This window comes from Dermacentor silvarum, chromosome 11 (genome assembly GCF_013339745.2).
Source record: "Dermacentor silvarum isolate Dsil-2018 chromosome 11, BIME_Dsil_1.4, whole genome shotgun sequence".
In the NCBI taxonomy this organism is placed as follows: Eukaryota; Metazoa; Arthropoda; class Arachnida; order Ixodida; family Ixodidae; genus Dermacentor; species Dermacentor silvarum.
The window spans coordinates 106,228,525-106,253,200 of record NC_051164.1 but is presented as its reverse complement, the minus strand read 5'-3'; the positions used below and the strand labels follow the sequence as shown (position 1 = coordinate 106,253,200).

Sequence of the window (24,676 nt, the reverse complement as noted above, 5' to 3'; positions counted from 1 at the left end):
GACAGCCCTCGCCACCATGGTGAAAGCAGTTATTGTTGTGCAGGGAAACCATATAGCGGCGGGCTTTGCAAATGATCGACATGAATTCCCATATTATGAAGAAATCTGAATACATCTTGATGTGAGGAAAAAAAAGAAAGAAAAAAGAAAACACCTGTTCAGATGTTTGCCCAAATATCGACCTTGAGGGCCTAAAACTTTCGTCTTTAAAATTTTGTTTGATCTTTCTGTGCCCAGACAACCAGCTGACCAAGTATGAGCTCATGTACTTTAGCTTCCATAATCGACTGTCAAGCATCCACAGGGACATTAAAGAGAAAAATGACTTCATCTGTAATACCAATTACGTTACCCTTTTCTACAAGACCGAAAAAGCCACTCTTGCCATTCAATGAGGCTTGGTAAGCCAGAAAAGGCGCGAAAAAGAAAAACTGGTGGCAACGCCGCTTCGAAGTTCTCACAACAGCTCACTGTGAGGTCATGGATTTTGACGGTGTCTTCTCGGGCCCAGTTAATTATTGTTAAAGATGAACTAAATTGCATTTTCAAAGAGCTAAAGACTGAACTAGCAAGCTTTGAGAACATTTAGTGCAAGACAGGCTGCCCAAACATGAAAAGAATACACCGAAATCTGTGACATGGCACCGACGTGTACTGGCACTGGGGTTTCGGCACGAAATGAAAATAAAATGGATCTTTGACCGTCATCTTACCATCCAATAATCCTACTATCAAGAAATTAGCAAAAGTAAAGTTTTGAAAGCATACTTTGCTGGTCTAAGCCAATTTAGGGTTTCTCTGTAGTGTCCTGTTAAGTTATTTTTGAAGGTGGTGTTTGAATTAAGATTAGAGTGCGTGGCCAACGACCTAGTACTGCATGCGCGCACTCTCGCACAGAAACCATATGGGACCGGCGTCGGCTTTTCCGTTTGCATGGTGGAGCAAAGTTTCGCATTGATCATGCCATCTAGCATCCAACAATGACGTCAATTCGTTCTCAACAGCTCTAACCAAATGTACAACATGTGCAATCGCTTGTAGTTTTAGTAGGACGTAACAAAGGTGGCTTTGAATAACGCTGAACTGCTCGAACACGTTTCCCAAAGAGAATGTTGGCAAGCTCATGATATGCAGAATGTATCACGACACACTTGCAACACACACTGCAACATTGCATGAATGAGTGAGTCATGTCATCATCGTAAACCTATCTTTATCCACCGCAGGATGAAGGCCTCTCCCAGTGATCTCTAATTAACCCTTTCTTGCGCAATCTGACTTCATCCTATGCTTGCAAACCACCTAATCCTCCAAGTGAGTAGAACTTTCATTATTAGGGATATTCCTTAGTGGCCTTCGCCTATCCTGCACCACGGTTTGATTTGGTCGGTGAACAGCAAATTTTCTCTATGGTTTTCATTAATGCATGTTTTCTCATGGATGCTCGTTCAACATGCACTTTGGTGTTGCGGAGCCTGTGAAGATGGATTGCAGTCTTTGCCAAAAGGGGGTCTGATGGAAGGCTATTGCTTGGGCTTCTATCATATGGTAGTTGCTAGTTTCAATTTCTTTTTTACATCTTAGCCATTCTTTCTTCTCGTATGAAAGAAAGTGACAAGTGGCTACAGTATAGCAGACACTCCTGTCTTGAGTAAATTTATTGAACCTTCAGAAGGGACAAGCCCTACCTTATTTACAACCAGGTAATGCCACTTGTGCTTTATTGCGCCACAGTATCAAAGTTGCCTGAAGCAGTTGCAGAAGTGGAAGTGAAACGTTATATATACTCTACTAGTACAGTTTTTGTACACAGCACATATTCAAAATGGTCATGTACAACAAAACTAACAGGAGTCATAAAAAAATAAGGATGGTCTATCCTTGCATAACATGATTGATGTCACGCTTGCCAGAACCACATGTAATAGCAATAAATACAGTAAATTGAAAGTACATTACATTGCACTACCAGATTCAAACTTTAAGAGCTGCTCTCATACTTCATTAGAACACTAAATACATGTGTTCTCTGCATTAACCGTACGAAACTTCCCCGTTAAGCACCTTCAAATCGTTTCATGAAAATACTGCAATTTTGAAGTCTGACTATCAGAAAACACAATACCTTTCTTACTAAGACTACTTGACCCAAAGCCCGAATTTAAGCAACACACAAAATCAGTTTGCCTAGTCACCAAATAGCCGCAACATACAGGATCAAATGACTGACCATTATCACAAGCAAAAGCAAGGCTTAGCAAGTTTATCCACCCAATTCTTTCAGAGTGAGCTATATTAACACGCACAAAATATTAATTATAATAATAATCATAATGACAAACACACCTCTGGTGCAGCTATTCAGTTCTGCACCAAAAGATGCATCACTGCATCCGTACGCAAAGCATCTAGACATATGTACACACTTCACTGCAGAGGTGAAAACAGGCCACTTTGGTTCATCCAGAATTGTGGCAGTGTCAAAGATGAAAAACACTGGTTCACGAAGCTTGCAGGAGACGCACTTTACAACTTGGCTCACAAACATTCATCATATCCACCTCCGATGGATTCTGCACCCTCACAGCCTTCTTTCAGTCACAAGGCTCACTCATCCACTCGAAGCTTGAAACACTGGTCCGAGCAAATGCCAAAAACGTTTTCAACGTCGCACTGCATCACACCACGTAACGTCCCCGCGTCTTCTCTTGTGAAGAGCCACAGTACTCGTTATAGATGAGCTTTGCCAGGAAGAGGTGAAAGACCACAATTAGAAAAGTGATGGACACCCAGAAGAGAGCTGGCAGACCACCTAGTTGATGACCGTGCCGATGTAATGCAATGACGTGGTGTTCGTGCGCCGGCGCTGGAAGAAAAAAAAAAAAGGTCTTTATTTTATAGCTTAATTTTACACTTTGATAGCTTCTGTTTGTTAATGCACAGCATTAAACTTTTCACCAAATAAGAAACTGCCTACTATATTAGGCCACACTCTTCCGCACTCTTGATCTTGTGACATTCCTTCAAATACTGTATTAGTATATCCCCTTCAAGTGCTTTGTGCACATTAGTGCATGCCAAGATAATGCTTTAAAAGCAACAGCACTGATGAACGTAATGATATTTAAAATGTGATGCATACATCTTGAAACACTTGAGATTAGACCCGTGCTGCAAGTTTGTATAATGTGTGTAAAGTCTTTTAGTAAAACATGTTGGAAGGTAGCCAGCTGGTTGCTTGCTCTCGGTGTCTGTATGTTGTTGTGTAGCGGGTTGAGCTGTTTTATTGTTTTTCAATATGTTTAACACCAGGCATATTTTTCAAGTGGCTGGATAAGTACTTTGCAAGCATGAAATAGTAGTTCTCAAATCTTTCGTTTCTGTAGAGAGTTCTCGCATACAGTCCACATTCTGAGGAATTTGACATTTTTAATTTGCTCTGCAACTGCATGCTTTTCACGATTATTAAGATGCAAGAAACATGGTGAAACAAAATTTTTAATGGACAGAATTAATTGGCATCTGACGGCACATGAAGTGGACATAGACATGCTTTCTTTCTTTACACAACCACTTCAAAGCGACTATCATATGACCCTGATTCCATTTTTTTTATAGGTAAGCTGTGTTATGCAGACAGTGACTACGAATGACAATGCTGAACCCAGAAATGTATTTATATTTATGCCACAGTTGCCAGTAATTTGGTGTGTAAAAGTTATTATTATTATTATGTGCATTGGTGCAAATGGCCGCATGCTCTCGCACACTTTCAACCTTCTCACGTACCTTCGACCACCTCCTTGACATGTATGGTTTGACTGAGCTCCTTCATATGCTCCAGGTCTGAGGTAATGTACAAAACAGCCGTTACAGGCTCCGTCACTTTTACTGGGAATTGCTTTGCCTTGAAGCTGCACAAAAAATATGATGCCATTCAACAATGGGCAGACATGCTGATGCACAAATGTCATGAACATGCAAGCAAAAGTAACTCTGCTTGTAGGTTTTCCACGAAATGCAGTTCCTGCGAACCGAATGTCGGAAAGTTGGCGGGGCACCTGGTCCTTACAGTGCTAGAAAATAGTTTTATTGTGCCTTGTAAGCTGTAGGCTGATAGTTCATTGAAGTTCAAAAATGCCATTTCTTATGCAAACTTTACTGCAACTGAACATGTTAAACTTATACTTTTGAAGGGAGAGAGAGAGAGAGAAAGAGTATTTCTGAATGCCTATTACCTCCTGTGACTCTTCGCTCCTATAGTGCTAAGTAGAACTGCTACGAAGTATGCATGCATTGCATTGGCACAATGCTACAGAAGCCAATGTGTCGGGAATTGAGAGGCTGGTGTGACTACCAGCCACTTAGTGTGAGTGTGCTCGGCATTCCAAACACGATAAATACATTACCAAACTAATGGCAGGGGTAGGACTGCCCAAATGCATTTTGGAGCCATTTTTGGAGCAAGTAAAATTTTATCTTGGAGCAGCTTGGAGCAGACTAAATTTCATTTGTGAGCATTTTGGAGAAGATAAAATTTTCATTTTGAAACAGTTTGGAGGCGGCCAATCTGAATTTTGGCGGAATAATGGAATATGCCAGCACAGTTCGAAACTACGCTGAAACACAGAATAAACCAATATGAAGCACGTAGGAGAAGTACGCTATGTAGCTATAGCATACTAGGATATGCTTTTATGCAGCTTTTTGTTCCTTGCCCTGCATTTTTTTTTTCTTCTTTGTAAGAAAGGGAGGAAAAATGCGAAAATAAAGTTGAAGCTGGAAGAGTGGGTTGAGCAGCAGCACGATGCATACATTCCTGTAAAGCCGAACTATATATTCCAGCGCCGAGGCTCATAATGATAGTGGAAAACATCTGCAAATTATGCCGTCCAATTGACACGATAACAATATCTGGGTCGCCAAATGTCACCGCAGACCTAGAGAGCCGCAATCAACCCTAGGCTGGTATAATGCAAAACTATTCCAATCTGATTTTATTGCGATAGAAATTATACGGACACTCTAGGTGCATTTCTGTCGTCGTCGTCGCCCGTCATGTTCCGTATAAAATTCAGAGGCGATAACATTGTCGCCGCGCGCCGTATACTGTATGTGCGAGGGTGAGCTGACGATGGTGGCTCATTCTCACATGGGAGGAAAGCAAGGGGGGAGGGGCGGGGGTTCGGCTGCTGCGTATGGAGCAGCCGTGTGAGCTCTATCTTGAAAGCAATCTGCAATGGGGACAGAGTTCGAGTGCTGATAGCTTTGTGTGCGCTGTATTTTCGCCACTTAGTTCCTGTTGAAGCGAGAGGCAGCACAAAGGTCAAACCGCTCTCTGCTGTTGGCGCGCTACCTCACTCCAGCGTTTTGACAGTGATTTTCCGCAGTCATCGAGTGAGATGTGTTCATGTTTGATTGCGCGCGTGACACCATGCTTGTTACTTTAGTTAGTAAGTGGATGTTTAAAGTTCACACGGCCGATAAAGCTACTATACTTACTTCGTATAGTTGTCTACTAATTTGCTATCACAATTGACACTTCGCCTTTCGGGCGAAACTGCTACTTTTTATTCCAAATCCGCCATTAGCCCTTCGTGATAGGTAAAAATGACTCAGGCCTTGTCCATATGGGCATAAAAACAGATTGGATTAGTTTTACGGTATACCGGCCCTGGTGACAGAGACCCGCGCCCGCTGTACCCGCTACAGCGCGTGCCTCCCTAATATCTAGTTCGCTCGCATTGCCCTCAGCTTACTTTGTTTTGCGCCTCCAGCTAGGGAGCGCCGTGCCACTGGGCCCACCTGGCCGTTCCGACGACAGTAGCAACAACAGCCGGGAGTGGCCACACACATGCCGGCGACTTGCTGGAAGCGCCGAAAACTCCACTGTCATGAGTGCGAAAATTACGAGAAGCTACGTGGGAGGCGCGGTTGTGCGGCATGTGAATGGCTGCACTATTTTTCTGAGAACAAATCCGCTTGCTGTTCGGTACCACTGCCGGGGCACACATGCCGAAGCCATTCTGGCGCAGCATGGTGCAATTTTGGTGAACTTTCTGTGTTTGGCACAGTTTGGTGCAGGAATTTGCATTTGTATGAAAATAGTGCAATTGGCACAGGAGTCCCACCCCTGTAATGGTCATAACCTGGCCTATGACATTTTACAAATGAGCACATCCAAGCGTAAAACTTCCAATGAAAACTCTTCCGGTAGTACAGCTTCACTACCCAGCCACTATGGCAGCATTGTGATGGGAGGGATGTATTGCTTATTTGATATGCATTATGGAACTAAGCATAGTTGAAATTAATCAACTGATGCACGGTGTGCTGCTGCAACGCTGCCACCCCCATGAACAGAAATGCAAGACGTACTCAAGCTTCACTGGTGGGTCAAGGCATCCACCATCACATGCGTAGTAGTCACGGTCGCTCCGGTCGAGCCAAACCCGCAGGAGAGCCTTGTTGTCATCGCCCAGAACCACGCTCACATTAAGGTGCGTGGCGTTGCCGTAGCTAATGCGGCGGAAGAAGAGTTCTCGATGCAGGTCTTTTGGCTGTGTGTTGAGCTCTAGGTGGCTGTCCTTGAAGAGGAAGGCACCCAGGCTCAATACCACGGCCTGCAGCACGCCTTCCGCACCTATTGGCATTAGGAATTGAAACAGTGCAAGTTCGTAAGAGCATGATGGCCACAGCTAACTTGTGACACGAAGCAGTGAACCAAGGCAACTTTACCATACGCTGTAAAAAACAACTCGTGGTTTGGTTTTCAGCAGTTTGTGGCCACAGCACTTGCTAGGCACTGTGTGGCAATGTTAGAAGAATGTACTTCTTATAGTGACATGTCATGTTGTAAATTGCAACATAAGTTATGCCACATCAAAGTGTGCAACACTACAGGAGAACGAAAGAGGGTCGTAAACAACAAGATGTCCTGTTTCTGCTTTCAGCAAACTTGAATGACATCAGTGGAGCTAAATCTAGAGGATTTAAGTGATAAGTGTAAATTATTTAAATTCTTTATTTTTTCTGTTATGGTACTAAAACTTCTAGATACAGTGGAATCTCATTAATACAATCTTCATGGGAACTGGAAAATAAAGTGTATCATCTGAAAATCATATCATCCAACGTATTATCCAACTGAATCGTATTATCGGGGGAAAAAAACAAAAACAACATATCATCCCAAAAAACGTATTACACAGAATCGTATCAACGAGGTTCCACTGTACTATACGTAAATGTAGACTTGGAAGACACATGGAAGAGCTTTTTTTTTTGGGTGTGTGAAGTTTCACAACTGTTGTTTTAGAGCAGACAGAACAATAACGCTTGTCTTATTGTATTTCTTGAATCAAGCAGAAGCCACTGATAGGTTTAGTGAAGTCTGAGGAACTGATTTTCGAAAATTTTTCCAGGCAATGAAGTAATGGAAACTGGCACAAGATTATAACCAAATGAGGTCAACAAAAATGAACTTCATTTTCAAAATGAGCACATAAATTTACATATACTGTATCTACCATGCTTTTAGCACTATAATTTTTTTGATACGAGACCGATCTTTCCAAGGAATTCCAGCCTGAAAACCCACTTATGACACATAATATTCAAACAATAATTCTCCCCTTTACCATTGTTAAGCGAAAAAAACTGCCACACTGGAGTACCCTTGCCTGCAGTGAAGGAAAATGTCTTACATTAATGCCTTATACCTCCAGCCAGGATTTCAATTGAGTTCAGAGAAGCCAACAAAATTTTTATTCCATAATAAAAGCAGCGCTGAGAAGTCGGCTACTGAAACTCACCTGTTTTAATAAGTTTTGAGCATCCCTGATTCTCCAGTGTCAGCATCCACAAGTTAACTGCATTTGTAACTGAAGACAGGCTTGTCAGGTCAGCCCATAATGTTGAAGCTTGCCTGCAAGTAAGGGGGCAACAATTCATGCTGTTCTGCCATGGATTTCACAGAAGCCTTGGGATGATATTGTAACTGTGGTATTGAAGACAGCCAAAGCTGAGGGCACGCACATTTAAGTAGAAAATCCTCAGATAAGCACCAGCTCTAAAGTCCTCAAAATACCAGAGCCTGTGCTCGCAGGGCATTCCTAGCAAATTAATGCTAATATGTTATCAATATTCCTAGCTTCAAACTCTGCAGTTACTACATGTTTTCAAAAGCCACTAACACAAAATTTAATGAATACTTTTTTTCTCTTTAAGTTGCTAACTAATGCACATCATGCTCTTTCTGGCCTCTATGGCTGCCAATAGTACTGCGCTGCTAAAGAAGGTCCCTTTATCTCTACTGTGCTGTGTTTGATAATCGCACCTGCATAAGAACACACAGACAGTAGAATGGACCTGAGAGCCTTTCTAGCGATTTATTTTAAACAGTTGGAAGGAGAAGCACCATGCGTGATCACTCACAGGGTGTGGTGACCACCGTAGCAGTGTTCCGGGTAGGCAAGAAGTGCTTGTAGCTCCCGGTGTTCAGCCGGGCCAGTGTTCCACTCAGAGGCCAAGGCACGCACGTGGGACAGTATGTAGTAGATGGTGCCGTTGATGACATCCCCATTGAGTGCACCGTATGCCTTGGACTGGCTGATGCCAAAACCAGTGCTCCACAACTGGGGGAACACAAGAGGGAAGGCCATCCAACCAGGCACAAGCACTTTAGTTGGCACTAACGGACTTGCATTGCACGATGCTGTACAGACAGACAAAACACTGAGGATAGTCCGCCAGACTTTTTCTAATGGATATCATCATCATCAGCCTGTTTAGGTCATGTACAGCACAGAGTTTTCTACAAAACTTAATAAAGGGAACTCTGGTGCTGTGGTTGTGCAGCTGCCATGGAAACAATGAACAGTACATGGATTTGTGTAATCTTTGTGGTTGTGGCTTCAGACGTTCTTCTGGCATTATTTACCATGCTTTATCTCTCTAAATTTCCAGGAAATCAGTTTTTCTAAAGGCATGAAAACAATAGAAGCCTCTGCGCACATGCATAATCATTGCAAATTGTTGCATTTATAACGCAACTTATTGTTGAAAATGACAAATTTTCAAAGTCGCAAAGCCGTTTGAAGCCAGAAGGACAAAGTTTATGCAATGCCATGTACTACCCATCATTACCATGTTAGCTGAACCACCATACCACCAACTGTGCTGCAGGGTGAATGGCTCCCCCAGCAATCTTCTGTCTCTACACTTGTCAGCCTATTCCATCCTGTGCCCAAAGATTTCACATTCTTATCACCCATTTGCCAACCTCGGCCCTCAGCTACATTTCGCTACCTTTGGCACCTATTCTGCTCTACACATCACATGACTTAACCAACTTCACTTATTCCTTTTAAATCGCAACTGTTTTAATATCGGTTGCCCATGTTTTCTGTCTGTTCCATATTGTCAAGAACAGTGCTAGTGAGAACACTAGTGGGAACACTCATGCAAATATAGTAATCCAATCCAAACAAGACAGAGTATCAAAGGAAGATAGAGGCTTGAAGTGGTTAGCAGAGTCAATCAAGGAATGTCACTGGAGCCAACGTTTCAACAAGGGGTCTTCATCAGGGACCCTTGTCGTAATGTTGGCTCCAGAGAAATTTCTTCAATAACCACGGTTGATCATGCGGTGAATGTGGTGGTGCACCATGGCCACATGTTCTGCATGCAGCAGTTAAACCAACGCTAGATCACAAGGAAATTAAGTGATATCGCATGCACTACTCAACAAAACGTGACTGAAATTTTGATCTCTCCGCTCCCCCAACCACTTTTAACATTTACTTAGGCCACACTTTACTGTTTAAACTGTCCTCTTTGTTTGCCATCCCGTAACAAGTGCGTAAAAGTCTCACCTGGCTCCATGCATCAACGTGCATGTTGCGCAGAATATGGCTTTCAATGCTTACAACCCTCTGCATTTCCTGCAATGTGAAACAATGCAAAGACAAAGATTAACTGCACAGTCTTGAGGCTAGGAATACAATACAATCAAAACTTGATAAAACAAACACGGATATAATGAAGTATGGGATAAAACAAGTTAAATTGAAATTTTGTTAATTTTTGTTCGCTACATCAACATGTATGTTTATGATGAGTATAGAATATGATGAAGATACTGTGAGCATTTCTCAGTCACTTCTTCGTTGGCTGCACATGTTCATCATCATATCGGCTTCTTCGTCTTCATCGCTTGTGGGGACTCATCTTGAGACAGATTTGTGCCTTGAGTGTGATTGGTCCGCCGCGTCTTCGCGGCGTATTAAAGGTCGTGTTAGTGCTACGTCGCAATACTTTCATGTTAGATGCTACTTTGTCATATCAAGGTAATACTTATACAAAGTTAATGGAAATAAAGCATAGATAACACAATGAAACATGTACTCACCTCCCTGAGAAAGGACTGAAGCTGCGAGACTGCAGATGGATAGTCCTTTGACTTCACAGGCAGAGAGTAATCCACCAGGGTTTGTATCTTGAGCACCGTGGAACTGAAATGAGCATGAGGCAACCCAGTACACATTAACCATTTTTCACTACTTTATCATCTATGATCTATCCCATCAGGGTTAGTGTTGGTACTATGGCTTGGGAAAGATGTGTGTTCGATGCTGTTCTGTCTCTTAAGAGCTTAAAGATAAATCCATAGTGCCTTTTATTACTGTGAAATGTACCACTGGAGGCTTGACTACAGGGAAGAAACAATTCTTTCTTCTTTTCTTTCTCTGCTGATGGTTCGATAAAGTGAAATGTACATTTTCTCATTACAGTGTCCTGTTTTGGTGAAACTACTTATGTGAGAATGCCTTGACAAGCTATCCCTCTGACATGAGCCTACTGTTCTTTGTATTGCTTTTCAATGCTTAAGGTAAGTATGACCGCTGTGAAAGCACCCCCCCCCCCCCCCCCATACAATTTTCTCCATTTTTCAAACATATGAATTTTCCCAGTCTGTGCGATAACTAAAATGCATGCCTGAAATAAGATTCACCTGTGAGCAAAAATATACGAATGATGATTTCGACAAAAAAGTCTAATTTTCCTGTGACCTAGTCAGATGGCTTCAATTTTATGGTTGCAGTGCAGTGGTTGTACAGCAAAGTTTGAGTTCTGTTTATCAATCTTAGGCTGTGTGCCTAAGCTGCGAACAAGTTTTTTTTTTTTTTTTTTTCTCTCTGCCAGAATCATGATTTGCATATTTTTGTTCACAGGCTTGCCTACTGCCACGGCTGCACCTTTAATACGTGCATACACAAATGAGAGGAGGAATAAAATATCAGCTGTAAAGCAGTCCACACACCTCGGAAATTACAAATGAAAATAGCTCACCTCTTTGGCTCAACTGTGACTGTGTTTGGCAGCTTCGGAGTAACAAGTGCAAAGGCAATGACGGTGTCTTTGCTTGTGCCTGTTGAGACCTTCCCATGCCAGATGATGTTTTCCTGGCCATAGCGATCCTTGATCCTTCAATGCAAGCAGAAAGCACATAACTCCATTTCAAACCAATGCATTAACAGAAATTGTGTATGTTCTTACATTTCGATGGTGAATTAGAACTAGGAAAGTGTAACGCTGTGCCTCAAGTTTCTGAGGAGACCGGACAACTCAGTTTGCCGCTGTGCACTAAGCGCAAGCTATGTTTGATAATGAGCATGTGCTGCGACACCTACTACGCCACGGTTAGCACCAAAGAGGCTCCTCCATATACAAGAGCAAATACAGTCCAGTGATTTCCTAGGACCCTGGAACTGAAGTGGGGTTGCAATCCCAGCCACGAAGGCCCTGCAGTTATATTACTTACGTCAGTCGGGACTTAAGACATTCTTTCACCTTTTGTCATCTGGGTTTAATTTGTTTGGTTTATTTTATTGGCCTCTTTGTCAATTCAAATGCCTCATATGAAGTAGCAAGCCCTGCCTGCATACAGCAGGACTAACATCTACAGGTTTCATTAAATTGATGTATTCAACCCTCAAATTTACATAGAGGGTACTATATTCTAGGCAACACATCTTTGATCTTTGAATGATGCGACTTTTAAGAACTTGACTTCAAATAATTTGATTAATGATTAACATATGAATCAAGCGATGGGCCTTTACGTACCCACTATAACTGAATTAGAACTGTGTGAATCAAGTGATGTGAGTCTTTGTGCAGAAACAATCAATGTGCAATAATTAACTAACTGCCACAAACTGCATGCAAAGTAACAAAAAGTGCACAAACCCAAGAGGCTTCGCTTGCAGATTCTCGGTGGTAGAACCCTTCTGCTCGATGCCAAATGTGATTGGATCCGACTGCAAGGTGCAAGAAAGCAAATTGAATGGCTTCGCTAGATCATGCCAAAGGTCACTTGTTAGATTAACTGCAAGTCAAAGTGCAAGAAAAGCAGGCTTTTGGACTCACCAGAGGGTTGACAATCTTGATGGTTTGCACGAGCAGGGACGGTATTGTTCGATGGGCATAGTAGGTGTGGCTGACACTGATTGTTTTTCTCCTCTGTAATGCAAGGCACCAAGGTCTAAGAAAATGTACAATGTCAAGGTAATGGAGCTTTGAATACTTTCTAAAAGAATTTCTAGCTTTTCTGAGATGCTCTTAAATTTACTCCAGCCAAATGTCACCAGTTTAAAAGCCAATAAGCGAAATGTGTGTTGGTAGGTGTATTATTTATATCCTAACCTCTTAAAATTTACGAAGGTGCAATTTCATTTGCTCAGAATTAGATCTGTTATTAAGTTTATTAATAGTTTACAACACTGTGAACTCCATGCAGGAGGTCAATTAAAAGTCAAATAAAAGTCAATTAAATTCAGCCAAAAACAGACCACAACACTTCCAGCAACAATGTGCCCACACTCAACATTTGTCGCATTAATCAGTGTTCTCGTGCACTGCCTAAATGACACAAATTAGTATGAAGAGAATGCATACATGGTATTTGCAAGAACTGTCAGGCTAGTTTGCAGTCGTGCACATGTTGAACACGTGTTTCCTTTGTTCTCTAAGCAGCACATATCAACAACACTTATGTCCCACTGACAACATAATACTGGGACTCTAGTGAATTTGACAGCCCTTGAAAGCAGAGCGCTTACCTTGTTGAAACATTGGTACCTAAAAACAGTGCCTTTCACAAAGTGTACCACGTTGCCTTCTGAAAATGGCATAACAGAGAGGAACCCACTTCAGTCCAACTGCACAACAAAAGGCTAATTGCCTATGATAAGCAGTGTCCAAACCTTGATGAGATGCCTGGGGGTACGTGATCTCAACACCAGGATGAAATGGCAAGGCAAGGGACAGGGTTCGGTTGTTGAAAACAAACAGTGTGTTGTCATCGTCGACGGAAAAGCCTATTTTGCCATTCCCTGTAGGAAAATATTGCATGAGGCCCAAATTTCAATTTTTTCTGTTACAAAGCTACACTGTAAAGATTTATAAAGCAACACCTGGATGACAGCACAGAATCAGTACTTCATCCAGCATGAAAACGTCAGAAAGTTCAGACATTCAGCTCTGTCTGTGGCTTAGTATCCAATGTGTATGACTGTGCAAACACTCTTTCAAGCAACAAAAATGCGGCATTACTAAAGAGATCCCTGTAAAGCATGCTGTTAAGTTTATCACCAGACAGGTAGCAAATGTTGTAAAGCACTGCAGACTTGAGAGATTGTAGGTGCTTATTAAGCTATCCTCACGTGTACAACAACGATCTCTAGCTAATGCAGCACGCTATCAAGAGATTGTGCTATGAAAGGCGTATGGAATTGCAACACTAGTACATCTGCATGACACTGATGTAACAGTGCTGAACTAAGAAGTTATGACTAAGCAAAAGCACATCAAACTAAATGAACGAAAACAGACTTAATCTGCAGTAGAGTCTACAAGTCAACCACAAAACCAGATTTCCGTCTTTTTAACTTCTATGAAACTCGACAGCAAAGTGCTTTTCCCTCTCGACTCACCGACGAACGAGAGAAGTTGCTTGTCAGTGGAGCTCTCATAGCTGCGATATAAGCTGGCATCAAACTCCCCTACATCTCGCAGGAATGGGTCAACGTTCAGTGCCACACATCCGATGCTCGGATCTGGAGACAAGGCAGGATGAAATCAGGATACACGCGAACAACCAAGCGACACTGGACACTGCAACGCACTGCTTTGCTGCTCACCAATCATAATAGGTGTCTTTCGCCTCACCCATCGAAATAGGGAAGGTCCGATGTACAGGAACAATGCAAGGACCATCATAACAAGCAACAACATTTTTCTCGATCTGTCAAGCAAAAATGAGCAAACGTCATCACATCACGAATTCGTCAGGCTTTCGGCTTATCAATTTACATGCAAATAATCACCCACTAAGTGTCAACAAGTCAGAAGCTATTATAACGCCATGTTTCAGTTATCCCAACAAAGCAGAATAAGATCAGTGCAGTTATCTTATGACAATAGTGAACCGAGAACGTAATAAAATCGGTTGTTTCAGACTCATCCAACGAAAGACAAACGTTAATTTCCTCTACATCAGCCCCAGTGCAGCGCAACAGAAGACAAGAAAAACGCAAAAAGAAGCGAGAAGAAAACAAAGCACAGAACGCAGTAAGCATATTGTACCTCTTAAGCACGAGTTTCGGGTGGTAATGAGCATGCCTAAAAACAAAAAAAACCAGCATGAACGTATTAGGAGGAAAGAAGTCATTCGGGCGCTACGGAAGAACGTGCAGCGACAGGCTGTGCTGTGGTTTCGACACTTTTTTTTTGACTACTCACGACAGGTAGCCATCGCAAAGCCGTTTGACCCTCCGAAATTTCTCCCCGATATCCATGGCTCTGGTGTTCTACCTGCAATAGATTACAGAGCGCATTACCGCCACGCTTCAGCAAGTACATGTACGTAAATCACATCTCGTTTGCATGGCGCGTACGTAACAGAAGACCTTGTCAACTTCACATATTTCACTTCATTTCGCCGCCAACTTCACTTATTTCACGTGCTAACGCAGCACTGCTGCGTGCAGTTGACATTTGCTGCAGTGACGCACGTAAAACCTGCAGAACCGGCAGCACTGATGTTACGTGTTCGGCCAATGCAATCAGTGTCACAGGAAACGATCCAACCGCCACATTGCAATTCTTGTTCCGTGACTGTTAGTGCACGGGCAGCCGCTTAGCTTTAAATTGTTATCGCCGCGCTACAAGCGCTGGGCGTTCCCGAAATCTCAGTGTAAACGCGTGATCTCAGCACACACGCACGTACACACACACACACGCAAACTTGTAGGCGAGTTTCCGAGACGATCTTGGCTACCGTACCCAAGCGCGCAATCATGTGGGCCTGCGTCGCCGGTGTTGGGGTCGGTGCAGTTGGCTAGCGCTGCATATATTCTTCGTCCAAGCGGGACATCGAGTAGCAATAACTTTTAAACTTTCGCCACCCCTGCACCATCGCCGAACATCTGATCGGCCAGCCACACGCAGTTGTTGACGTCTCGCATGTCTCGCAACCCTGAGACCGTCATCTCGCGCTGAATGTGGCTGAATGTTTGCGTGGCCGACAGTTAATACATAAAACGTAAAAATTTGCAATACTCAATTTTTGTTAGGTTAATTTTGGCATATTGATTTAATGCTCCTTCTTTAGCTGATTGGATATTTTTTTTTACATTTTATGCGGAGCTTGTAATAAGTGTTTTCGTTTATTACATTGCTATAGAGTTTCGCCATAGAGTTAATATACTGACTATATTAGTTATATTATATTATATTAGTTAGATAAACTCTATGTATAAAACGATATAGTGAGAAACTTACGATTGCTGCCAACGTTTTGTTGCTGCGCTGCTTCAAGGGCTACCCTGTAAATGCCCCGGTTTTACAACCGCATATTTTCACTATTTCATTTTAACTAAAGTAGTATCTAACGATGTGAAATAATTTTTCAACAAGATCAGAATACTAGACAAGGTCTTTGTAGGTATTATTGCATTTTAATATTAGTGTCCACAAAATGCTTTAAAACGTGGCCCTCAAGATGGCCGTGGGGCGTTAGAAACACAGGTTAGAAATCTCGAAGGCTAAATTTATATTTTATTGCTGCATGCTTTTTTTTTACCACAGTGTAGTGCAACAATTCAACGTGCAACACACCAAGCGAACCGAACGCACCCGAAGCCGCTATGGCGTCTGGTCAGCGCGCGTTTGTTCAGAAACTGAGCAAGTAAGGCGTGCTTGACAATTTCCCGGCTAATATGCCGTCGTGCTTCCTTATGCTTTATGTTGTGACATACAAAACAATGCTTCTGGTCGTATTTGCTGACACAAAACCTTTGTTAATTGGGCTGGGCGGTGACGGGACATTGTGCTATTTCCCGTGGTACTTTGCATTCGCTTTGGCGTGACGCTTGTTCGTAATTTCCTTTGCAGACAAGCGAACGCGGACGTCAGGCGCCAAATTGCGAGTACTGCAGCGGAGAGAGATTTCGCACATGGACTTGGCGGAACACAAGGCAGTGTATGTATCTGCATGTTGCCTCATTATTTCCGGAGACGATTGCGAAATGAAACCGCCGTCAATCCCTTACACGTTCCTAACAAAGCGCACATTGTCTTGTCATTTTAATAACACATACTTCTCGCAGTGTAGCGTTCAGTTTTGTATTCTCTCTTAGGATGTTGAGAACGTCGACAAAGAGAGATGAGCATTTATTTATTAACAAGGAAGTGGTAGCATTGTTAAACTATTAGCAACAGGAGACATAGCTACATAGATTTGCATATAGATTTATAGATATAGTATACATAGATTTGACATTCCATATGTATGTATGCATGTATGTATGCATGTATGTATGCAATACAGATGAAAATAATGATTTTAAAGTGTTGCTTAAATCGTTTAACACCTCTGATGAGACCTGTGCTTTAATTTTGAACTACGATGTAAGTGTGATTCGAACTATATGTGCGAAGCGTTTCATTAAAACGAATTGGAAGTTAGGCAACCGGGTTATATTGCTTTCAATTTCACTATGTCGTCATGTGTAGCAGGTTCACTTCTTTTGTTTTTCACTGTTTTACATCAGGCATACTTTTTTTAAGGAGCTTGATAGGTACTTTGCAGAAAATAGTTGACAATCTTATATGTGACTCTCCACGTGGAGTCCACATTCTGTAAACGTTACAGAAGTCATTTAATAATTAAAAATTCTTAAACTGTTCAGCAGCTTTATGTTTTTCATAATCCTGAAGATGCAAGAAAGGGGAAACTAAATGTTCAATAAACAATTAGTATTTCTAGACTTGTCAGTGTTGTAAACTACATGATATCGATTAATTGACACAAGAAGTTCATTGTATTCAAGCTCAGTTCTGCAAACACAATTGCTACAATGTTAGTGCACTGAGTTGTAGGCACATAGCTGCTTTAAAAAAATGCTGTTTGGCCAAACATTAATGTACGCCTTAAACAAAACTTTACAGGTTCCTCTTACTGATGTTGTTGAGCCCCTAGACTTCGAGGAGTTCCTTCAACAGCATCAGGATTTGGCTGATCGTGATGCCATCAGTGACTTGCTAGACTTTCCGTCGGATGACGTAGAAGTTGGTATCCTGCCGAGAAAATGTCGAACCATAGAGCCCATTGTGCCAGAGGAGAACCCGTGAGACCATTTTTCTCTGTTAATCTTGTTTCTTTATAGACATTCATAATTTTTTGAAGTATATTAAATGTAACCAGAAATAAACCTCACTTTTATATGTCTTGCTTTCTTTATGCGAAGTTTAGTATAGTGGATATCTCCACCTGAAGTACCTCCGGTGAGAATGAAGCTACTTAGGGTTTGTAGAAAGTCCAGCCTACTTGTCATTAGAACAAGCTATTCAATCATAAAAAGTTTGTCGCTAGCCTTCGAGTGTTATCTGAGGCTGTAGTATGGACATTTCAAAAAAGCAAAATGCCTGAAGCAGAACATTTTTCAGCTTCTAAGGATTTCGTTTTGCATGTAATCAACTTCCCACTTCATTGGTCACTGTGGATGTGAAAGAAAAGGGACTGTTGCTTGGTAAAATCGACTAATTAGGGTTATCCCAGCTGTAAACCTCACATAATAGCGCACAGTGGTTATCAAGGAAAAGGTGTGGTGGTCAACCTTATTGTAGTGTAGTAATAAACCTTATTAAAAAACTGAAACCACACTGGAGACACCTTGAAGATGAGAGAAATGTATGGGGTATTTGGGATTCTTCATTGAGCTCTGGGGTTAGGTGTGCTATCTATTGTTCCAAGCTGGGAAAAAAAGAAAAACGTAGATTTATGCTTTAGATCGGGCCAGATGGTTACTGCGAACACTGATGCAGGGAAGACCTGGACTTCCACATGAGGCAATGCCTGCACACCTACACCTCTGACTGGGTAGTGGTGAGTCGGTGCTACCAGGGCCACAGCTCCAGCGTCATCGTCAGGGAGGCTGCATTGGAGAGGGCAGCCGTTGTGCGCACCACACAGAAGCAGGAATTCGAGGTGGACGTCTGCGACGACTTGTCTCGCCATTCACAGCAGCCACATCTCTCACAGGGAGAAGATGTTCCGGTAAGACTGTCATCCTCCCATATGGCTTATCCTCCCAACATGACCAAGCCAGCTGCAGAAAAAAGGAAGACCTCTCCCAAAGCATTCCATTTACCGCTCTCCTGTGCTAGCTGCAACCTTACACTATACCACAAGATTTCCTAATTTAATCATTGCTTCTGTTATATTACCATCCCAGGATTGATATCCATTAACTATTACTTGAACTGACCATGGATATCTGTTTCAAACATCAAATTTTAGGACCCAGTTCACAGTTTTTTTTTGAGCTATGATGTCATCTGCTCTGTCAGTCATGTTGCCCTTGTTTTGCCTCTTAAAACTAGGTTGTGAGTCCCCTCTATTTATGTAATCTGCCACGCGGGTTTACCACCTGGATGCAGGAGCTGAAAACGACTTGAAATACCAAGCTGGGGTCCATGAGAGTTTTTGTGATAACAAATGGTAGACGTGCAACCTCATTACAAGCTTCATATAGCTTTGTATTACTAATGAACTCTCATGGAGAAACTGGAAATCAACTTTTTAAATATAATACTGCATGAACTTCATACTGTCCCATACGTTATTCTTTAATGGAGTGGGTTGGTGCAAATACATTTTGTGCAGGTTATGTATCCCCATGCCTTAGCCGTATGTCTTCATTAAGACCCATTATGCTCTTCTTGCTCCTTACTTCCCCTTTACCATCTGGAACAGAGTAGCTCGCTAGAGTATTCTGCTCTAGGCTCACATCTGAGCCTTTTGTAGTAAGCAAGTATTATCCTGCACACAGCCCTCACCAGCAGACAGCATTTCTTCTGTGGAGTTCCGGTGTGCCAGTGCAGCGGAGACTCCGCGTGGAAGTTGGGCCAGCAGTGTCTTCGACCTGCGCAACTCGGCGGCCGATCCACTGGTGCCATCCCTGCTTGAGCGTACGCCTCCTGATGAATTGGATCGCCGAAATGCGGCTCAGCGTCTTGAAAGGCGTCACGATGCCCTCTTTGAGCTGTACCCCCTCCAGGATGAGGTGAGCAGTTGCCACAGTTCATTCTGTTGCTGTGGCGAAACCCTCAAATTACTTGCAGATGTGAAATTAGATTTTGTTTTCAGCAGTGTTACTGTAATTGGCAAAAGGAAAGGTCAGCTTTTTTGCAGCAAAATACAAGTTGAAGTTGAGTAACTGGTGATTGCTTATCTTATAGAAATCAGATGAGCAATCCTAATTGTGAAAAAAAAAGTATGTTGTGAAGAGGATTCACAAATAAACAGTAAATTTAACGAAGATTAGTAGTACTTCAATTGTGTACTGTAAATCAGTGTTGTTCACTAAGTAAACGCCATTAATAGAGAGTTTTAGAATAGGGCCCCCAAAGAAGTACCGTCGAAGCCACTGCGCGTGCGCAAGACGCAAACTGCGTTTGGGTTTTGCGTCGGGCACACAAATTCACTGATTTAGCGGGAGCCCCAAAAGCTTTGCGTCAACAAACATGACAGCACGCATCGAAGCGACGGCTCGAACAGAGCACCAAACTGGGCTCGATTCGTGGTAATGCATGAAGTTCGTAAGCTAGGAGAAGTGACTGCGGTTATCGCTTTCTCTCAACTAACGTGTGTAATAAAGATTGATTCATTAGACGCCACTGATTCCGAACTCGATTGTCAATTTCATGGCTCATAGGCCTAACATGGATTAGCTTGGCTGGTGAAGGCACGTAAAGTTGATTACTCAAAACTAAGCACAAGAAATCGCTTGCTGATAATAGAATAACCTCTAAATTGTAATTAAACGAAAAAGCACGAAGGTCAAAATTACTCTTATTATAAAATGGTATAGTTTATTTTAATATTTATAATAGTTTTTATTTGGCACTGTAGTGGCGCTTCAAGCGCTTGGCGCTATCTGCAAACGCAAAGCCATATTCTAAAACTCTTCACTCCTGCATGCCTCAACGCTACACCCGCAAAGCTCCTTGGGGCCCCTATTCCACAATTCTCTATTAAGTTCTAGAGTGTTCCTCATATCTTCTGAAATAAATGCTCACATCAAATCTATACTCCATTCAGAAGTCAGCTAATGATGATTTATCTGAAGTCTTATGAACATGTACTGCATCCAGTGCTGTCATAGACCACGTACTGATGATTTTACATGAAAAGGCTTGAACATGCCAACACTTCGCTTGTCCACCTATGGTAATTAGTTCACTTGACTAGCACCTTAATTATACACTAGCTGAATTATTGTTTAACATCAGCAAGCTTATGTAACAGCATTATCTGCAGGCATTGTGTGTGTGCCCATATGCATCTTCCTGCACTGCCTGTGTGTTACCTGCAAGTAAATTCTTGAGAATAATTTCTTGACTCGCAGGAGGAAATCATTGAAAGACGGATGCCTGCAGAGCCACCACGTGAACACATGGCTCACCGGATTCTGGTTAGATGCCTGGCTCTCAAGTACGTTGTCTCTGAAAGTTTTCTCTACTAGCGCTTTGCTGCTATGCCTTTTCAGTGCTGTAGTACTGCTGGCTATATTTTCTGTTAGCTTGATGTTTTAGCTTTCATTCACACCTACAAATTTGAAGTTCTTTTCTTCCTCTTTTTCTTCCTTTTTGTCTTACATTAATGGAATGGTTGTGTAATGTGCAGTGTGTTTTTATGAAAGTTCAAAGTGCAGTTGAAGCATGCCCCCATGGCGAATTAGAATTAATTTGCTGTCTGTCAGTAACATCCGACAGTTGAATGCAATAAATTGGAGTAACATTCACATTATGCACAATACATACAAACGACAGTATAGGAATAGCCACTGCACTGTAAAAGAATAGTAAGGGCCCCGGTCTAGTGTTGAAACTTTACTGAAAACTCATGTCCTGCTTATTTTGAAAATAATGATTCCTGAAGTGGTATTCTTGAGCAATCACTTTTGAGGATACAGTCACCTTTGGGGGTACAGTCACTTTCGCAAGATTTTGTGTGACCTGGCACTGGGCTCGTAGCAGTACTATATGCGATTGACGGTATTCCTGGTACAGTGTAGACCGCTTATAAAGTAAGTCGCCGGAGTCGCGAATATCCACACTATAAGCGGTACTGCACTATAACCAAAACAACTATTTTATTGCGATAATGGGCACTCCAGGCGCATTTCTGCCGTCGCTGTCACCTTGCTCTAGGTTCTGTATTCGCTCACTAAATAAATGGACAATCACAGTGTCACGTGCACACAAGCCAACATGAACACATCTCGGTCGTTGACTGCAGAAACGAACTGTCAAAACTCTCGAGTGACGAAGCGCGGTGAGTGAACTGACCTTCGTGTTATCATGCCTCTCGCATCAACACATCCTATAAGCGGCGAGAATGCGGCGCACGGCGGACTTTCCCCGTCGCAGATTGCTTTCAAGATAGGACCAAGGCGATCGCATCGCCGAAGTAGATCGTTGCAGATTACGTCCTGCTTCAGTCCGCTGAAACCATTCCGCATTGCTTTGCTGGCGAAAATCCTCTCATTCTGTTTGCGCCAGTCCTGAACACAAGTTTCGGATTCTCCGAACCCACGTGATGCGGCCCGATTTCTGTACGTCTCCGCACACATGATCACTTTCCTTTTAAATGCGGCATCATGATGAACTCGGTACTTCATCATGATAGAGCAGACGTAGAGAATGTGAAGACAGACGGTAGACTATTGCCTAAGCACATGTACTGCAGCACATGGAGGAAGCTATGGTAGCTAGGCTCCAGAGTAGCTAGGCTCGACGCGCGTGCGAGGCGGCCATTTTGAAATGCCGACGGCTATATGGTAACGCAGATTTAGGATCGTATTCGATTCTAACGCGCACACAATTTTTGGACCTGTTTTATCGGAAAAAAAGTGCACGTTAGGTTCGAGTTAATACGGTATTTGTGGCTTGAGGGGAGCGTTTGCTGTCTAGGTTGACTGCCGGTATTTCATGTCCCGCAACTGCACTATCAGCGATGCGCGTATACATAGAGTGCTATGGGAAAATTAATGGGAGTCAGAAAAGACCATATTATATCCGGTCCTGCACTATAAGTGGTTACGTTATAAGTGGTCTATACTGTACTGTGTGAAAATATAGAGCTTGGCACAGTGCCAAGAACACTGTCGGCCATGTATGCTGGTGTGCCTGGTACTAAGTCATATGAAAGTTATCGTATCCACAAAAGTTTCGCGCAAGAATACTGCCACTTTTGTCAAAACTACATTAGCTGAGACTGCTGCGTGATTTTGCTGTGATTGGATCTCTACAGAGTAGCTTGTTAAAGAGGTACTTGCCAACTCTCCCAAATGTTTTGTAAGGTTTACGAATTTGGGCTCATCTTATGATTTTCCTAATGTTTTGGCAAGTGTTAAGAAAAGTAAATTCTGTTTCCGAAATAAGTTACGCTTGTTGATCTCCGAGCCTTCTGTTCGAAGTTTTCTGATGATGAAAGGACACCAGATGGGTACTTTCTTCGAGGAACTTTATATAGACAAGTTCTTGAAGCAGGCAAACACCTTAGCATAGTCAGTGAAAATGTTACGTGCCAACTCTGATCTAAAAACTATGAATTGCCTGTCACCCTCTGCTGATCCAGATTTGCTGCTGCTTATATGCTGCATCTAAAGGTAAGTCATTGTAATAAATAGCAAACATGTCTCACAAAAGGTGTGTGTTTACGGCAAGCTTTAAAAAAATTTGTGCTATCCCCTCCCTCCCCTCGGTGCTATCCCTCGGTCTGTCGGTTTTTTACAAATCGTAATAGTTTACAGGTTGGCAGGTATTACAGGTTGGCGGGTATGGGTGTGGATTCGGGTGTATTGGTTGACATTACAGTCGACTACTGTTAATTTGATCCTGATGGTTCGACGAAACTGGTCGAATTATCAGTCGTGTTGAATTAAACAAAAAGCCGGAAAAAACGCCGAAACACGCCGTTAATTCACTTGGCCGTATTGCCTTTAAAAAAAGGTTAGTTTCGTCGCGATACAGCCGTGTTATGTGGTGAAGCTTATCAAGCAGGGAAGGATGCTACTGTTACACGACATAGCACGTGTTCCTTAATTTACACATGTACAGCGTCGTTGTCGTCTTCCACAGCTGGCTCCGTTTCCGCTCATCATTCCAGCGTAGAATTTCACTTCTTTTCTGTCGTCGTAATGGGGAGGCCGCATTTACGGGTGTATGAGCCATTGCTTAAGGGGGTATTCATTGTCTTACGCGATGGACTGATTTAATTTTGACGTATCGCAAGCAGCAATACGACAATGGCGGACTGCAGGCATACTGTCAGTGATGTCGTTTTCTCCGTTGCAGCCGAACGTGTGTGTAACTTCATTAAGAAACTCAAAGCTATAACCAATAATTGAGAAAGACTTTAATGTATCGCCGGGATTAACCCAGTCATAAACACCGGGGCCGCACGATTCAGCTTCTCTGGTTAACCGTCTGTATGGTGTGCTTGGGTGGTGATTTTTTTCATTTTACTGCCTCCTTTTTCGCTAGCTTTCCGAAAACACAGCTGATCTTTTTCCACTTCTTGGTGCATGGCACGTGCACGCGTGTATAATTAAGGAATGCATACTAGGCCCCGTTAACGGTCTCATATACGAGACACGCATGTTGGGCCTAACGAGGGCTCAAACAGCCATAGCAGCGTCAAACAGCTCTGAATGGCTCTCGGAATGCTTATTAGATTTCTAGGTGTTTGTCTGTCACCAGAGATGGTGCGTGCGCGCCTGTATAATTAAGAAACGTGCACTGCGTCTCGTGACAGTGGCCTCTTTTCATTTTTGGTATGCTTCACCACATAACATGGCTGTGTTGCGGCGAAGCTGACCAGTGAAGTTCGAATTACATGTTCGGTGAAGGCCAATTTTGAGATAGAAGTAACGGAAGTTTGGATCCATAGAAATGTATGGGCGCTGGCCGGGACATTCGGTCAGGATCGAATTAACCAAAAAATTTAATTAAACCGAGTCGAATTAACGGATGTCTACTGTAGAGCCTAATGGGTGCTATATTTGACTGCTGCCTGTTATATGCAATCTGTGTGATGATCATA

At 42.6% G+C, this 24,676-nt stretch overlaps 2 protein-coding genes across 3 annotated transcripts in view; one reads left to right on the top strand and one right to left on the bottom strand.

Annotated features, from left to right (window-relative positions):
• Positions 1-1,630: 1,630 nt before the first annotated feature.
• LOC119433689 (uncharacterized protein KIAA2013 homolog) lies at positions 1,631-15,552 on the bottom strand. 2 transcript variants are annotated; one of them, XM_037700940.2, is made up of 17 exons: positions 15,349-15,552; positions 14,806-14,877; positions 14,650-14,685; positions 14,205-14,308; positions 13,998-14,120; positions 13,269-13,397; positions 13,125-13,183; positions 12,433-12,525; positions 12,253-12,323; positions 11,353-11,487; positions 10,412-10,514; positions 9,876-9,944; positions 8,437-8,636; positions 7,815-7,927; positions 6,379-6,643; positions 3,790-3,914; positions 1,631-2,866 (listed from the first exon to the last, which is right to left on the bottom strand). In XM_037700940.2, the coding sequence occupies exons 2-17, from the start codon at positions 14,859-14,861 to the stop codon at positions 2,679-2,681; spliced, it is 1,869 nt and encodes a 622-aa protein (XP_037556868.1). In that variant the 5' UTR covers positions 14,862-14,877; positions 15,349-15,552; the 3' UTR covers positions 1,631-2,678. The 2 variants fall into 2 exon arrangements, with proteins under 2 accessions (XP_037556868.1, XP_037556869.1); XM_037700941.2 differs by lacking the exon at positions 14,650-14,685 and having other exon boundaries at positions 15,349-15,551.
• Positions 15,553-16,190: 638 nt separating this feature from the next.
• Positions 16,191-24,676, top strand: part of LOC119434151 (dedicator of cytokinesis protein 7-like) — a 71,832-nt gene continuing 63,346 nt past the window's right edge. The window contains exons 1-6 of the mRNA XM_037701476.2: positions 16,191-16,252; positions 16,459-16,546; positions 17,515-17,693; positions 18,391-18,622; positions 19,398-19,631; positions 20,976-21,061. Coding sequence (XP_037557404.1) covers positions 16,212-16,252; positions 16,459-16,546; positions 17,515-17,693; positions 18,391-18,622; positions 19,398-19,631; positions 20,976-21,061 — 860 coding nt within the window. The 5' untranslated portion in view covers positions 16,191-16,211. The remainder of the gene's footprint in view (positions 16,253-16,458; positions 16,547-17,514; positions 17,694-18,390; positions 18,623-19,397; positions 19,632-20,975; positions 21,062-24,676) is intronic.